The 14,972-nt window shown below is 39.2% G+C and overlaps 1 protein-coding gene across 1 annotated transcript in view; it reads left to right on the top strand.

Moving 5' to 3' along the window:
• The window catches only part of LRP6 (LDL receptor related protein 6), a 143,621-nt gene extending 137,114 nt beyond the window's left edge, over positions 1-6,507 (top strand). Inside the window, exon 23 of the mRNA XM_037164802.2 lies at positions 1,625-6,507. Coding sequence (XP_037020697.1) covers positions 1,625-1,919 — 295 coding nt within the window. The 3' untranslated portion in view covers positions 1,920-6,507. The remainder of the gene's footprint in view (positions 1-1,624) is intronic.
• The last annotated feature ends 8,465 nt before the right edge of the window (positions 6,508-14,972 follow it).

Below are 14,972 nucleotides of genomic sequence, written 5' to 3'. Positions count from 1 at the left end.
CACTTTCTTTCTGCTCAGTGACACTTTTTATCATTTGTTGAGATTTTTGTTTAAAATGGAACTTAAAAGAATTTGTTGATTCTTCTTCCTTCCTTTCCTCCCTGTTTTTTCCCATGAAAAGGGAAGTGTTGGGACTTTTAAATGTTGAGCCAAGAAAGTTTACCAAGGCTTGACACCTGAGTGGACAGAACGATAAGACCTAAAAGATACTATGACATCATGTCCATGTGCGCAGTTAAAAACAAAAACAAAACAAAGCACACACTGTGATAAACCCGCTCAGCAGGTTCTGTGGCTTGGTGTTCGGGCAGCCATTTCTGCTGAGGCGAGTCCTAATGGTACCGAACGGTCTGCGTCCTGGCATGTTAGCTGTGGCACTCTCTATCGCTAGGTGTTTTATGGATTATAACTTCGGCTTTGCACTTGTTCTTGCCCCTCTCACAGTTATTTTGTTGGATGAGACACCATGTGAGATTAACTTCACCGTATTTAAAATATAAAAGTATAAGAAGTTATAAGTAGAAGTAGAAATGATAGAAAAACCTGCACGTTGCCCTGGCCGGTGTGGCTCAGCTGGTGTGGCTCAGCACTGGCCTATGAACTCAAAGGTCACCAGTTCGATTACCGGTCAGGGCACGTGCCTGGGTTGCAGGCCAGGTCCCTGGTAGGGGCGTGCAGAAAGTAACTGATGGATATTTCTCTTCCTCTTCCCCTCCCTTCCTTCCCCTCTCTCTAAAAAATAAATAAAATCTGTTTAAAAAGAAAAATCTGGGTGCTAAATGAGCTCCTACCTTCTCTAATGTGATCCTCTCTTTCCAGTGCCTTTTTCTCTAGTTAGCCATGCTACGAACTTTTCACAGCTATAGATTACTTGAAAAGGTAAGTAAGCAAGTGTAAGAAATAAGTTAGGTCAAATACATAATTAGAGAATTCACTGGTTCTGTGTGGATATTTAGACTGTATTGTTCTGACGTTCAGTTAGAGCTGCTCCTGCGAGAGTCTGCTCATCTCCACACGGAGAGTCAGAACTCTCTGAGACCACAGCAGTTTCCTCTGCTGACCCAGCACCGATGGGGTCGACGCGCTGCCTAGGCTGCCTACAGTGTTTAGTCTGGCTTGCACAGTGCTTTGTTTTTAAATAGAGAAGGAAATCGTCAGGCATCGTTAAATCATTCATCAGGTAAACGGTAGAGCGGTTAAAGAATGTGGAGGGAACGCTGACTGTGGAGTAGTGTGAAGCTGGCAGAAATGAGCGAGGTCCGCTGTGTGTAGACTAAACTGTAACTGACAGATATTCCAGACGTGACCACTAGATATAACTTTAAATAGCTCTTTTTTATTTCATGATACAGTGTAACTTAAAGCTATAAGAGCACATCCACGGTCATCTTTCATTTCCATCCTATCCATTTTTAATTGCCTCTAATCACATTTTATGCACAAATATGAAATGCATGCTGTCTTCCACCTCCAATCTGCCATTGAAAATTGCCTCTTGGATTTAAATTGTAGTAGCTTATTATCTTCCAGATGAAGTTTATATCCAACACCTCTGTATTTTGATAGGGAAAACCACTTTTCAATAAAACTACCTCTTCTTCTCTTGATTTGCTTCCAATACCAGCTACAGGCCATATAGTTACCGGCACTTTGCACCCCCCACCACGCCCTGCAGCACTGATGTTTGTGACAGTGACTATGCCCCCAGCCGGAGAATGACCTCGGTGGCAGCAGTCAAGGGCTACACTAGTGACTTGAACTATGACTCAGAGCCTGTGCCCCCACCGCCCACCCCCCGGAGCCAGTACTTGTCAGCGGAAGAGAACTATGAAAGCTGCCCGCCTTCTCCCTACACCGAGAGGAGCTACTCGCACCACCTGTACCCTCCGCCGCCGTCCCCCTGCACGGACTCCTCCTGAGGAGGGGCCCTCCTCCTCTGACTGCCTCCGACGCAGAAATGCACACACAGATCTGGCTGAGGTCTGGAGGGGGGGGGACACGAGAGAGGGCGAGGCAGGCCGTGTACAGTTACAGATTATAAGTGGGGTAGGGAATACTGGAGATATTTGTACAGAAGAAAAGGATATTTATATATTTTCTTAAAACAGCAGATTTGCTGCTTGTGCCATAAAAATTTGTATAAAAATAAATTTGTACTAAAAGTTTTATTTTTGCAAACTAAATACACAGAGCATGCCTTAAACCCAGTGAAGTGACTGAGTACAAAGGAAATAGGCATAATAAAGGCATCAGTGACCAGGAGTGTCTGGGCTTTATTGATACCAAAAAAAAAAAAGAAGAAGAAGAAGAAAAACTTCAGTCCATCTCAGAGCAGCAAACCATAGATACTTGGAAGTAGCCAAATAGCCTTCATGTTAAGTAACATTCGAGGGCCAACAGGTTTAAGAAATCCTGAAAAAAATAATAAAGGAAGTAATACTAACTTTGGACATAGGGCTTTTTTTCTCCAGGAGTCCAACAATTTCAGTGAGGGAAATAGGTATTTATAAAAATCCGTTCTGGGTACCGCTGTGGTAGGAAAGGTCAGCCACCTGGCGAGGTGCTGCAGGGCCGGCCGTGTGTGCGTCTCTGTCCGCACCTCCTTCAGAGTCCGGTTCCCCGGGCGTCTTTACCTTCCCTGCTCCCCCAGCAGCTTTGTAGGCCAGTTTGCCAAGATACGGTTTATTCAGAGCTTTTTATCTGAAGGTTAATTAAGTGGAATTTTCTAAATTAAGGTTTCATTTTAATATTTATACTAGCTCCATTCCCCTGAAGGCTTAACTCCTCAATTAGACTGATGTTTTCACGTAATGATCAAAGGTTAGACATATTCTTGCTCCTCTTTACTTCTAAGATTGTTTTAATGCTCATTAAACTGTCTTTTTACGACGACACATATAGACAATGTTTAAGAATTACAAATTTAGCTATTATGTTTTTGTTGTAAATTAATCATATATCCTTGCAGTACTTTCAGCATATACATCACAGTATGAAATCATTTTTATATATATTTTCCTACTAAAATATTTTAATGTGTTCTGGTAAGAGACAATCTGTGTAAAAGGAGAATTTTGTTATCATAAGGTTTTCCCTTTATTAACTGTTTGTGACATTTTCATGTTTGTTAGGCCAATTTTTCTCAGAATGATGTCTACATACATACCTCTTCTAATGTGTGATGTGAGTTTAGTATCTTTCTATTACCTAATGTGAATGTTAGACTTTTTCAAATTATCCACAAATTATCCTTATAATCACCTTGTATATATTTGTGTGGCCTCTCTTACCCCAATAACGATTAAGATTTAACAGATTTAACAACACAGGTCAAATGAGAAGGCAAACGGTTAACCTCTCAGCCGGCAGAGCTTGGGTGGAGGGGGTGATGGAAGGCCCTCGGGGCACCTGCCTGGCCGTGCGGGACAGGCCGCTGCATCTCCCGGCCGCAGGGGCTGACCTCTGGCCGCAGGGGCTGACCTCTGGCCGCAGGGGCTGACCTCTGGCCGTAGGGGCTGACCTGCGGAACGACAGTAGCGCTGCTCCTCCACCTTGCCAGAAGTTAGTTTTCTGCTTCTCCTGTGTTTTCAGCATTTCTCTGCTAAAATTGAATGTGTTTTTAAACTAGTGTACTTTTTACCTTAACAGATGTTGGTCAGCTAGTTATTGAATGGTTTTTTAAAAAAAATTCTATCTTGCTGGGGCTTCAATTTCAGGACCCAAGAGAAAACAATGGAAGAAAGGATTCAGAATATCAGCAAGAATGAAATACTTCTTTAAGCAATTAAAAAATACCTGAGTAATAAATGTTTTAGAGAGGAACAAAAGTGGTTTCAGAATAATGCTTAGGTTGTTGAGGACACCTAGTTAAGAATCCGGGACACTTGATTTTGCATATAAATAAATGGTGACCCATCAGTTTCTATCATTTCAGTCAGACAAGCGTTAACTCTTCTGTTGATGGAACCGAGTGCTCACAGCCCGATAGGATGGACACTGCGGTTGTATTCTGCGACACACAGGGGCACTCCGTGCTTAAATGAAGATTGAAAGGTTAGCAATAACTGGGTATTGGTTAGAATTTGACAGTTCTGTATGTTTACATTTTTTAGTGTGCATCTTTATCGGGCAGGCTTCCCGTGCGGGAACTTGCACTATGACGGACTAAGAAGAACTCCGCCTTGTTGTATCTCAGTCCAAGTGCTTGTACTGCGATGGCAATGGCCTCTTCTTGCAAAATGCTAATTTGTGTGCCAATTTGAAATTATTTGAAGGTGGTTCAGTTTAATCTCAGAATCCTCTTTCTGGAGTAGTTGAGATGGATTTTTAATATTTTGGGGAGTACCTTGAAAATGAGAGAATTGTGGGGATTCAGGGAAGATTTATTGGCCCTTAGGTTACATGGACAGTTAAGCTTAAGTCAACTACCTTGTCTTGATTCATTTTCCATTGAGGCGGGGGATGAATGAAATGTCATTAGCTTTCTTAAAGATGTATTTATTTTGAATGTTTTAAAGTATGCCCACTTATTGGTGTGATTAGGATTATCTGAGAAATTAACTTTAGCAAAGCATACATTCTGTGCACTGTGGTAAGCTATTCCACAATGAAGTGGTTTTTTTATGACCCTGAAATTTTCTAACTTGACCTTGGTTCCTTCAAGGTCTTTAGAAGACCAGAGAGCCCTGGTCTTCTAAACAGCAGCTCACCGGTTTTGCTCTGAACCTTTAATACATTTGAGAACAACTGTTCTAATAGGCTGACGTGTATTTGGAAACCTAATATAGGTAGATACATTGGAAGGGGGGTGGTTTGAGCAGTAAAATTTTAGTATATTTGAGGACTGCATTTATTTAAAAACAACTCTGAAGTCAATAATTTATGTAAAGCCAACTCATTTGATATTAGAATATTAAAAATAGCCTCCCTTGGTATTAGGTAGCAGTTAGTTTTGGGGAAAATCTTTGCTTTGTTCTAAAGGTAGATTAATAAAGAAGACTTGAGAACAGTTGGTAGCTCTGGCTTACCTAGCCTGTTAATGAGCTGCGTGTATTTGTGTGACCTGATAGCAGTAATCATGGGAGGCATTATTTACTTTGGGTACCAGAGAGGCTCTCTTGACGCACTGTGCTTCTCCGCAATAAAAGTACTGCTGCTGTTTCCCCATCTAGCCCTGTGCCTGCATTAGGTGCTTGGAAGTGTAGTTTTAAAATTGTTTTGTACCTTGGAGGAGAAAACATGCCACTCCATTAATTTGCTGTAAGAGCCACACATTGTGTACCACTTTACGTGTAACAAAACTCAACACCAGAAATCTCGGGCTTTTCAAATCCCAAATATGCCATGCTCTATTAAGTTACAGTCTGTCTGGAGTGGCGGGGGGCATGTGTGTTGGTCGGACATTTGCAAATGGGACTGCGCACTAGATATAAACATGAACTGAGTCATACAGAAGTAATCGTGTGTTTAAAATGTTCTCAGAATTTTTAAACTCAAGAAATTTAATTTTACTTGGTATTTCTTTCCTTATCCCAAGTCTAAAATGAGCCAAGAGAAATAACAGATGACTTCAGAAAGTGCTGGTAGCCTGTGTGGTTTCTGACTTCTGGGATGGCCTCATTTCATAATAGTCTCAAAATTTAGCTCTTGAAATTCTCAAAGTTTTAGAAGACGTTGGACCTAAAATATATCATTTTACATTTGTATTTTTGAAAGTTCTTAATTATGAATATTGTGAATCTGTGTACTCAGGATATTTCTGGCTTGATTTTGTGTATTCAAAAAATATTCAGGACTCTACAGATAAGAATTATAAACTAAGCAATTTCTTGTACTCAGAAGTGGACTGTAGACCTAACAAAAACTTTGTCCCCCCATCATTACTTAGGGTTTGACTAAAAGTTAACACCAAAGAATTATAGACAACTGCTTTGGCTTAACTGTCCATTCTTTTTTAAATCAGGGTAGAGATGCACATATATGTCTGTGAATATATATGTGAATATTCTTTTAACATGGGTATTAAAAAGAGAGTCTGATAGAATGTAATGTTACGTGAAAAAAGTATCTGGGGTTAGCAGGGAGAAATTTTAGGAGAGTAAAGAGGATCCTGAGAACCTGAAGCTGGACCAGCCTTATTTGCAAGTGAAGGATCTGGTGCTGCTTTCAGATGTTTATCCCTTGTGTTTTTAAATTTCTTCTTAAGCTTTAATCTTCGTTTTGTCTTAAAGTCAGCTGGTGTTTCTTGTTCATGGACTTCGGTACGATGGTGCTTTGCAAGGATGTATTTATATTTTAATGGCCAACATTTGGTCAGCCCTTGTCCACTATTCACTTCCCCCTTTTTGTAAAATAAGTGCTTTAATGTAAACTGTATAAAAATACCTTGTATAAATCCCCCTTTTGATTATTACAGTAAGCTGAGCGGTAACAAATGAAATGTTGATTTTTATAATAAAACAGTGGAAAATAAAAGTGTCATTTCTTTTCAGCAAGAAATGAAAACCAGCTGCTTGTGCTGTGCTGTGATATATGGCTGCTGTGTTTCAGACACAACAAAACCCACCTTTGTTTTTATTTCAAGTAAAACACAACCTGGGAAGAAAGGCTTTTTATTAGGCAGTAATTGAGCTCAAACATCAGGTGGTTAATGGAAGCCAAGTTTTAATATAAAGGTCTTTCCTTAGCAGATGCTTTTGAATCAGTAAGCTTGCCTTGGCTTGGACGTTTGTGTAACCCTGCCCCCCAACAAAAGTCTAGTGCCCACCTGACAACATACACAGTGGTTTGCTTGGTTTAAGGGCAGGTACAAGAATGCGGAAAACAGTGCTAATTGTTTGGGGTCCTTTTCCCCAGGTAGGTTTTCATCTAAGTTTACCCAGTCTTTTTCATTTTAATTCTTTGCCTTGTATATAATTGCACTTAAATGTAGTGATTTCTAAATAAATTTAAATCAAAGGATGAGTTGGTTTAAATGTGGAGTTAAACTTGCTGATGGGGTTCAGGGCACATGAACCCAAAATACAGCACCTCGACATACTAAATAAGCTGAAGGAATTTGAGAAATGGCACGTGCAAGAAGCTCGCTGACGTTCCCCTGAAGTAGGTCATAAACCCTCTCGTGAGAGGTGCGCTCCCTGAACCCAGAGGCCAGAAGCCAGAGGAACACAGGGAACTGGAAGTCCAGGCCTTCCCGAGTCGCCCCCAGTTTCCTACACTTAGCTCAAATTATTGAGTTGGCCAAGAAGTCCATTTAGTTGTTTCTGTAAAGTAAAAGACACGTTTTTCACTTTTACCAATAACTATTGATTTGGATATTTTGAGTGTGTTGGCTATATCCCGAGTGGGATAATGTTACTTCTCAGTCATTGTCTCAGTTTGATCACTGTTAACTTCAGCTGGTCTCGCCCACCATGGAGCATCGTCCATTCCAGTGAGAAATCTCCAGCACAGAAATTCACAAACCACTTTTGACACATTCGCTCAGTCACAGCACCTCCATACACTGCACAAACCTTTTGCATTTCAGTTGCATTTTTACCTTTCTCGAAGTAAAGCATAATATACCAAAGATGTTGCTTATTGTCGTCCATCTTCAGTGTTAAAATGGCTACACAAAAATGTATCAGTTTTTTTTAATGCACACAGATATGATAATCTAACAAAAATTGTTTTGAATGAAGACAAGCACTACTAGAGCCGTCTTAGGAGGGAAGCGGTGAACCTTTTGGCCCAATGTCTGTCCCATCGTACCTTCACTCAACTTTCCACTCCTCACACCTAGCGTAGAAACACTCGGGTTTAACCATTTCTTTGTCTTTCTTTTCTTATGAGGGCTCCCGTGTTGTGTAAAGCTTAAGTATGTTTTCTCTTATTAATCTCTTGTTATAGAGGTCCCAGTGGAGAGCTTAGAAGACACTTTTCTTTGCGTCTACCCCTTAAAATTTTCTTCCTGCGATTTGCATTAGTAAATTCAGCTTTTATCACCATATAAAGCCAATTTCCAATAGAAGGGCTAAAAATACGGGATAGTTTTGCTAACATAAGGCTTGCATTTACTGTGTACCAGCTACAGTGCTAAGTATTCCCTTTTTCCCTCCTCAAAATAGACGATTGATTAATGAGCAGACTTGGAGGGAAATGCCAACTTTGAGCATGAAAAATACAGGGCAAAATTTTGATCAGAGACAGTGGCAGTGGGTGGAGGGGGAAGGACCCTGAGACTTACATCCTAATCTCTGTTCCATTTTCATTAAGTGTCAAGGCATGTCTGAACTCATTCACTGTTGGTGTTGGCCTTTAATAGAGTTTTCTGCACCCTGACTCGTAGGCCAGTTCTATTACCTGCTCCAGAAAGCTACTTGTACATAAAGCATTCTAGGCATTGAGTAGTACTACGAGTCTCCCGAGGATGAAACAGCTATCTAGTATCCTATTCTGTCCAGGTCTTGTTCCAAGCCGCCTTCCCCCTTTGCCCCTTCTCTGGTCTTGCTCTGCATTTTAAAGGAGTTTATACTTCTTAAATGAGACACAGCCCCAAGCAGGCCTATGATACAGCACAAGCTTTATGGCAGACAAAAATGATTATTTTGAGAGATTTTTTTGACTTCTGATCATCCTACCAAAAGCGCCCCCACTGCCATTACCCAATGTCATGTCATGGCCTTGAAGACTCGTGTTTTGCCTGGTAATTAGAGTCCTTTTTCTTGAGGATTCCACGGGAAGGAAGGAAAGGGTTAGGGCCCTCAAGTTCTCTGCAGGGCTTTTGTTTCTTTGGTGCAGATGCCTGTCACGAGAAGGTTTCTAAGTAAACTCGGTTCTGAGCTAGGGCAATTTATACTTTCTATTATGTCAATTTTCATTATTTATGTGTTTAATTTGTCCACTTTATCTATATTGCCAATTTATTGGCAAAAAGTATGCCTCATAAAAAAAAGTGTCTTATGCTTTTAATGTCTTTATTTCTGACATTTGGCGATTTGTGTCTTGGTCAAACTAAAGGTTTATCAGAATTACAGATCTTTCAAAAATGAGCTCTTATTCTCATTAATTTTTCTCTATTGTATGTCCGTATTCTATTTCATTATTTTCTACTCATTTCTTTTACCCATTTAGGTCAAATTTGTTTAGCTGCTTAAGATGGAACCTTGCAGATTTTAGACTTTTCTTTCCTACTATAAGCATGTAAAGCTGTTACATTTTCCTCTAAGCATGTTTATCATTCAGTTCAAAACATTTTCCATTTGTGATTTCTTTTTTGGACCATGTATTACATAAAAATGTGTTTATCTGCTAAGTATATGTGAATTTTTAGACATAATTTTGTTAGACAATTTCGTAATGGTCATAGATATCTATAATTTTAACTTTAAAATTTATTGAGCCTTGTTTTATGTGTTAGACTGTGGCCTAATAGTGAATGTTTTATGGGCATTGAGTCTACTGTGCAGGGGCTGGATGCAGTTTTCTGTAATGTCAGGTTGGGTTAATACTGTTGTTCTAGTTTTCTGTATCTTCACTGACTTTCTGTCTATGACCAGTTACTGAGAGAAGAGTGTTGAAATCAACTAAATTGTAGATTTATCTATTTCACCTTTTTGTTTAATAAATCTGTGCTTCATTTTGAGCTCTGCATATTTTAGGATTATTATTTTTTTAAATAAAGTCCTTTTCATTGATTTTAGAAGGAGAAAGAAACATTGATTTGTCGTTCCATGTATTTATGCGTCCATTGGTTGGTTCTTGTATGTGCCCTGCCTGGGGATCAAACCCACAACTCTGGCATATCGGGACCTACACTGACCCATGGAGCTACCTGGCCAGGGCTATTTTAGGATTATTATATCTTAATAATTCACCCTTTCATCATTATGTAATGTTCCTCTTTGTCTCCATATTCCTTGAACTGAAATCTACTTTGACTGATATTGTACCCATTCCTGCTTTCTTGTTAGTTTTGCATATATTTTCACTTCTTTTAATGTATCTCTATTTCATGTATGGACATAAAACAGTAGAATTGGGTCTTCCTTTTTATTTACTCTGTTCCTGCCTTTTAACTGGAGGGTTTAGTCATTTCCATTTAATGTAGTTATTGATATGAGAGGGTTTATCTTTTGCTATTTTCTTCTTGTGCCAACTGTTCTGTTTCTCTTTGGCCCTTTTTGAATTGATTATCTTTACCAGTCCATTTATTTCCACTGTTGACTCATTCGCTCTGCTGATGTGGTTGGTCACTGCTGTATGATTGACAGTGTGCACTCTGGTCTGCGGTGGTCCGTCCTGAAACAGTGCCCCGCGTGCGCGCGAGAACCCCGCCCGCAGCAGTCTGCTTCCCCACCCGCCCTCGTTGTTTGGGCTTCAGTCAGTGATCCTTTTTAAAAATGTAAAGATGAGGAAAATATGTTTGCTTGCCCATATATTTATTGTTCTTTGGTGCTTTTTGTTCCTTTGTGTAGATCTGATTTTCGGTCTGGTGTAATTCTTCAGACTGAAGAATTTCCTTTGATATATCTTACACTGTTGGTCTGCTCGTGATCAATTTTACTTTTTTTAAAAAATATTTTATTTGTTTTTAGATAGAGGGGGAAGGAGGGAGAAAGAGAGGAAGAGAAACATCAATGTGTGGTTGCCTCTCGTGTGCCCTCTACTGAGGACCTGGCCTGTAACCCAGGCATGTGCCCTGACTGGGAATTGAACCCGTTACCTTTTGGTTCACAGGCCGGCACTCAATCCACTGAGCCACACCAGCCAGGGCATAAATTTTACTTTTGATTGGCTGAAGTGTTTTCATTTTGTTTTTAAAAAACACTAAAACAGCATTATTGAGATACAAATGACATACAATACACTACATGCATTTAAAGCGTAAAGTGATTAATTCTGTGATGTGTACACGTACGAAATAAGACAAGGTACAGAACGGTTCTGTCATCCCAAAACACTCAGACCTCTTTGCATCCCCAGGCAACCAGTGATCTGTTTTCTGTCACAATGAATTCATTTGCATTACTAGAATTTTATAAAAATATATTTATACTGTGTGTGGAGAGGTTTAGATTTCATCCATATTAAAACATATACTAATAGTTTATTCCTTTTTTATGGAATTAAGTATTGAATGTAGAGTATTCCATTGTATGGCTATAGCACAGTTTGTTTATTCATCTATGATGGGTTTTGACAAAGCTACTGCATTTGGTACAAATTTTAGACAAAATTCAATTTTTTGAGTAAATTCCTCAGATTGAAATGATTGGGTTATCTGGTAACTGATGTTTAATTTTTTAAGAGTCTCTCAAAATGTTTTCCATCTTCAAAATCATATTTTTTATCATATTCTTTTTCTTAGATAAGTCCCTTTAACATTTCATATAAGGGCTTGGTGATGATGAACTCCTTTAACTTGACCTTATTTGGGAAGCACTTTATCTGCCCTTCCATTCTAAATGATAGCTTTGGTGGATAGAGTAATCTTGGATGTAGGTCTTTGCTTTTCATGACTTGGAATACTTTTTTCCAGCCCCTTCTTGCCTGCAAAATTTTTTTTTGAGAAATCAGCTGATAGTCTTATGGGGACTCCTTTGTACATAACTGTCTCCTTTCTCTTGCTGCTTGTAAGATTCTCCTCTTACCTTTAACCTTGGGTAATGTTATTCTTGGGTAATGTGCCTTGGTTTATGCTTCCTTGTGTCCAAATTCTTTGGGACTCTCTGAGCTTCCTGGACTTCCTGGAAGTCTATTTTCTTTGCCAGATTGGGGAAGTTCTCTTTAATTACATTTTCAAATAAGTTTCCATTTCTTCCTCTTCCTCTTCTCCTTCTGGTACCCCTATAATTTGGGTGTTGGAACATTTAAAGTTGTCCCAGGGGCTCCTAAGCCTCTCCTCATTTTTTTGAACTCTTGTTTCTTCATTCTGTTCTGGTTAGAATGTTTATTTCTTTCTCCTTGTCCACACCGTTGATCTGAGTCCCAGTTTCCTTCTCATCACTGTTGGTTCCCTGTACATTTTCCTTAATTTCACTTAGCACAACCTTCATTTTTTCATCTAATTTGTGACCATATTCAACCAGTTTTGCAAGCATCCTGGTTACCAATGTTTTGAACTGTGCATCTCATAGGTTGGCTATCTCTTCATCGCTTAGTTGTATTTTTTCCGGAGCTTTGATCTGTTCATTTAGGCCATATTTTCCTTTCTCAGAATGCTTGTTCCATAGTAAGGGGCAGAGCCTTAGATACTCACCAGGGCGGGGCAACCCACTTCCCTGTGTTGTGATGCCGTATGTGGGGGAGGGGTCCTAGAGGGAACAATGCCACTTGCTCAGCTCTCTGCCAGCCTTCAGTCACTCCCTCTGATACCCACAAGCAAATTAGATCCTTCTGGTTTTGATTCCCAGGTGGGTAGGTTTGTGTACATTCTAAGACCCTGTGGGTGTCTCCAACAAAATCTCCCGTGAGGGTGGGAGTTTCTCCCATTGCTGCCTCAACCCCCACAGGTGTTTTCAGTCAGAGGTCTGAGGCTTTATTTTCTCACGCTGGAACTGTTCGTTGTGCTGTCTGTCCTGCTCCCCAGTTGTTCCTCCCAGTTTATCCGCACACAAATGAAGGACTGCCCAGTCCTCATTCCCTGTCTCTCTGGGTCCGCCAGCTGCTGCCTTGCCCACCAGCTGCAACCTGCCCTGGTCCTCCAGCCACCGCCTCACTGCGAGTCCTCTCCATCCAGCTGCCCGTCTTCACCCCTCCTCCCCATGTGGATGAATGTTTCTTCTTCAACTCCTTGGTTGTCGGACTACCATACAGTTTGATTTCCTGTCAGTTCTGGTTGTTTTTTGTTTTAAAATTTGTTGTTTTCCTTCTTTTGGTTGTGCACGGAGGCACAGTGTGTCTACCTACACTTCCATCTTGGCCGGAAGTCAGCAGTATGGAGATTTTAATGATGTTAATTCTTCCAGCCCATGAACACGGCATATGCTTCCATGTATTTGTATCCTCCTTAATTTCTTTCTTCAGTGTCTATAGTTTTCTGAGTACAGGTCTTTTACTTCCTTATTTCAATTTATTCAAGGTTATTTTATTTTTCTTGTTGCTATAGTAAATGGTTTTTTTTTAGTTTTTATTTCTGATATTTTATTGTTCATGTACAAAAATGTCATTGATTTCTGAATATTGACTTTGTATTCTACTATCTTGCCAAATTCACTTATTAGGTTTAGTAGTTTTTTTGGTGGAGACTGTAGCGTTTTCTGCATATACTATTATGTTTCCTGTTATTAATGACAGTTTTACTTCCACCTTTCCAATCTGGATGTGTATTACTTCTTTTTTTTTGTTTGTTTGATTGTGGTGGCTAGAACTTCCAGTACTATGTTGAATAAGAGTGGTGAAAACATACCCTTGTCTTGTTCCTGGTCTTAAGGGGAAAGCTTTTAGTTTTTGCCCACTGAGTATAATGTTGGCCCACTGAGTATACTCTTGTATATGGCTTTTATTATGTTGAGGTATGCTTCCTCTACTCGCACTTTGCTAAGTGTTTTTATCATAAATGGGTGCTGTAACTTATCAAATGCTTTTTCATATTTCAATAGATCTGTGATAATGTGATTTTCATCCTTCATTTTATTTATATAGTTTATTAACTTTCTTGATTTGCGAATATTGAACTATCCTTGTATTCCTGGGATGAATCCCACTTGATCATGGTGTATGATCTTTTCGATGTATTGTTAGAGGCAGTTTGCCATTATTTTGTTGAAGATTTTAGTGTCTATGTTCATCAGCGATATTGGCTTGTAGTTTTATTTCTTTGTTGTGTCTTTATCTGTTTTTGGAGTTAGGATGATCCTGGCCTCCCAAAAAGAGTTTGGGAGTCTTCCCTTTTCTTGGATATTTTGGAATAGTCTGAGAAGGATAGGGGTTATCTTTTTCTTACATATTTTGTAAAATTCTCCTGTGCAATCATCCAGTTCATGGCTTCGAGTGCCAAGAGTTTTCTGATTACTGCTTTGATTGCACCAGCTGTTATGTTTGTTCAGGCTTTCTTGATTCAGTTTTGGAAGATTATATTTTTCTAGAAATTTGTTCATTTCACCCTGGTTTTCAAATTTCTTGGCATATAGTTGTTTGTATAATTTCTTATAATCCTTTGTATTTCTGTGGTATCAGTTGCAATTTCTCCTCTTTCATTTCTGATTTTATTTATTTGGGTCCTCTCTGTTTTTTTCTTGATGAGTTTCGTTAAAGGCTTACCCATAAAGGCTTTTTTAAAGATAAAAGAACCAGCTCCTGGATTTATTGAACCTTTTCATTGTACTTTTAGTCTCTGTAATTTAATTCTACTCTGATCTTGATTCTGTCCTTCTACTTGCTCTAGGCCTTGTGTGTTGTTCTTCCTACAGTTCTTGTAGATGTGGGATTAGGTTGTTTATGTGGGGTATTTCTGTCTTTTTTAGGTAGGCCTGTATTGCTATGAACTTCCCTCTCGGGACTGCCTTCGTTGTGTCCAACAGACTTTGGACTGTTGTGTATTCATTTTCAGGTGTTTTCAGACACTTTTTGATTTCTTCTTTGATGTCATTATTAACCCATTCATTATTTAATAGCATGCTATTCAGTCTCCATGAGTTTGGATGTTTTTTCCTTGAGGTCAATTTCTAGTTTCAAGCCCTGTGGTCTGAGAAAATGCTTGATACGATTTCAATTTTCTTCAATTTGTTGAGGCTTGTTTTGTATAAAGGACTTCATTTAACATTTTTTGTAGTTCAGTTCTGCTAGTGAGGAATTCTTTTAGCCTTTGCATATCTCAAAAGTCTTTATTTCATCTTCATCTTTAAAACATCTTTTTTTGGGGGGTGTATAGAATTCTGTATTGATAATTTTTTTCTCTTGACACTTTAAAGATGACACTCTATTTTAATGTCTTGTGTTGTTACAAGAAAAGTTTGCTATCAATTTTTTTGTTTGTTTCTGAGTATGTA

This window comes from Artibeus jamaicensis, unplaced genomic scaffold, assembly GCF_021234435.1.
Source record: "Artibeus jamaicensis isolate MK-2021 breed Jamaican fruit bat unplaced genomic scaffold, CSHL_Jam_final contig_233, whole genome shotgun sequence".
Lineage (NCBI taxonomy): Eukaryota > Metazoa > Chordata > Mammalia > Chiroptera > Phyllostomidae > Artibeus > Artibeus jamaicensis.
The sequence above is the reverse complement of the archived record's forward strand: the minus strand, read 5'-3'. Positions and strand labels throughout refer to the sequence as shown.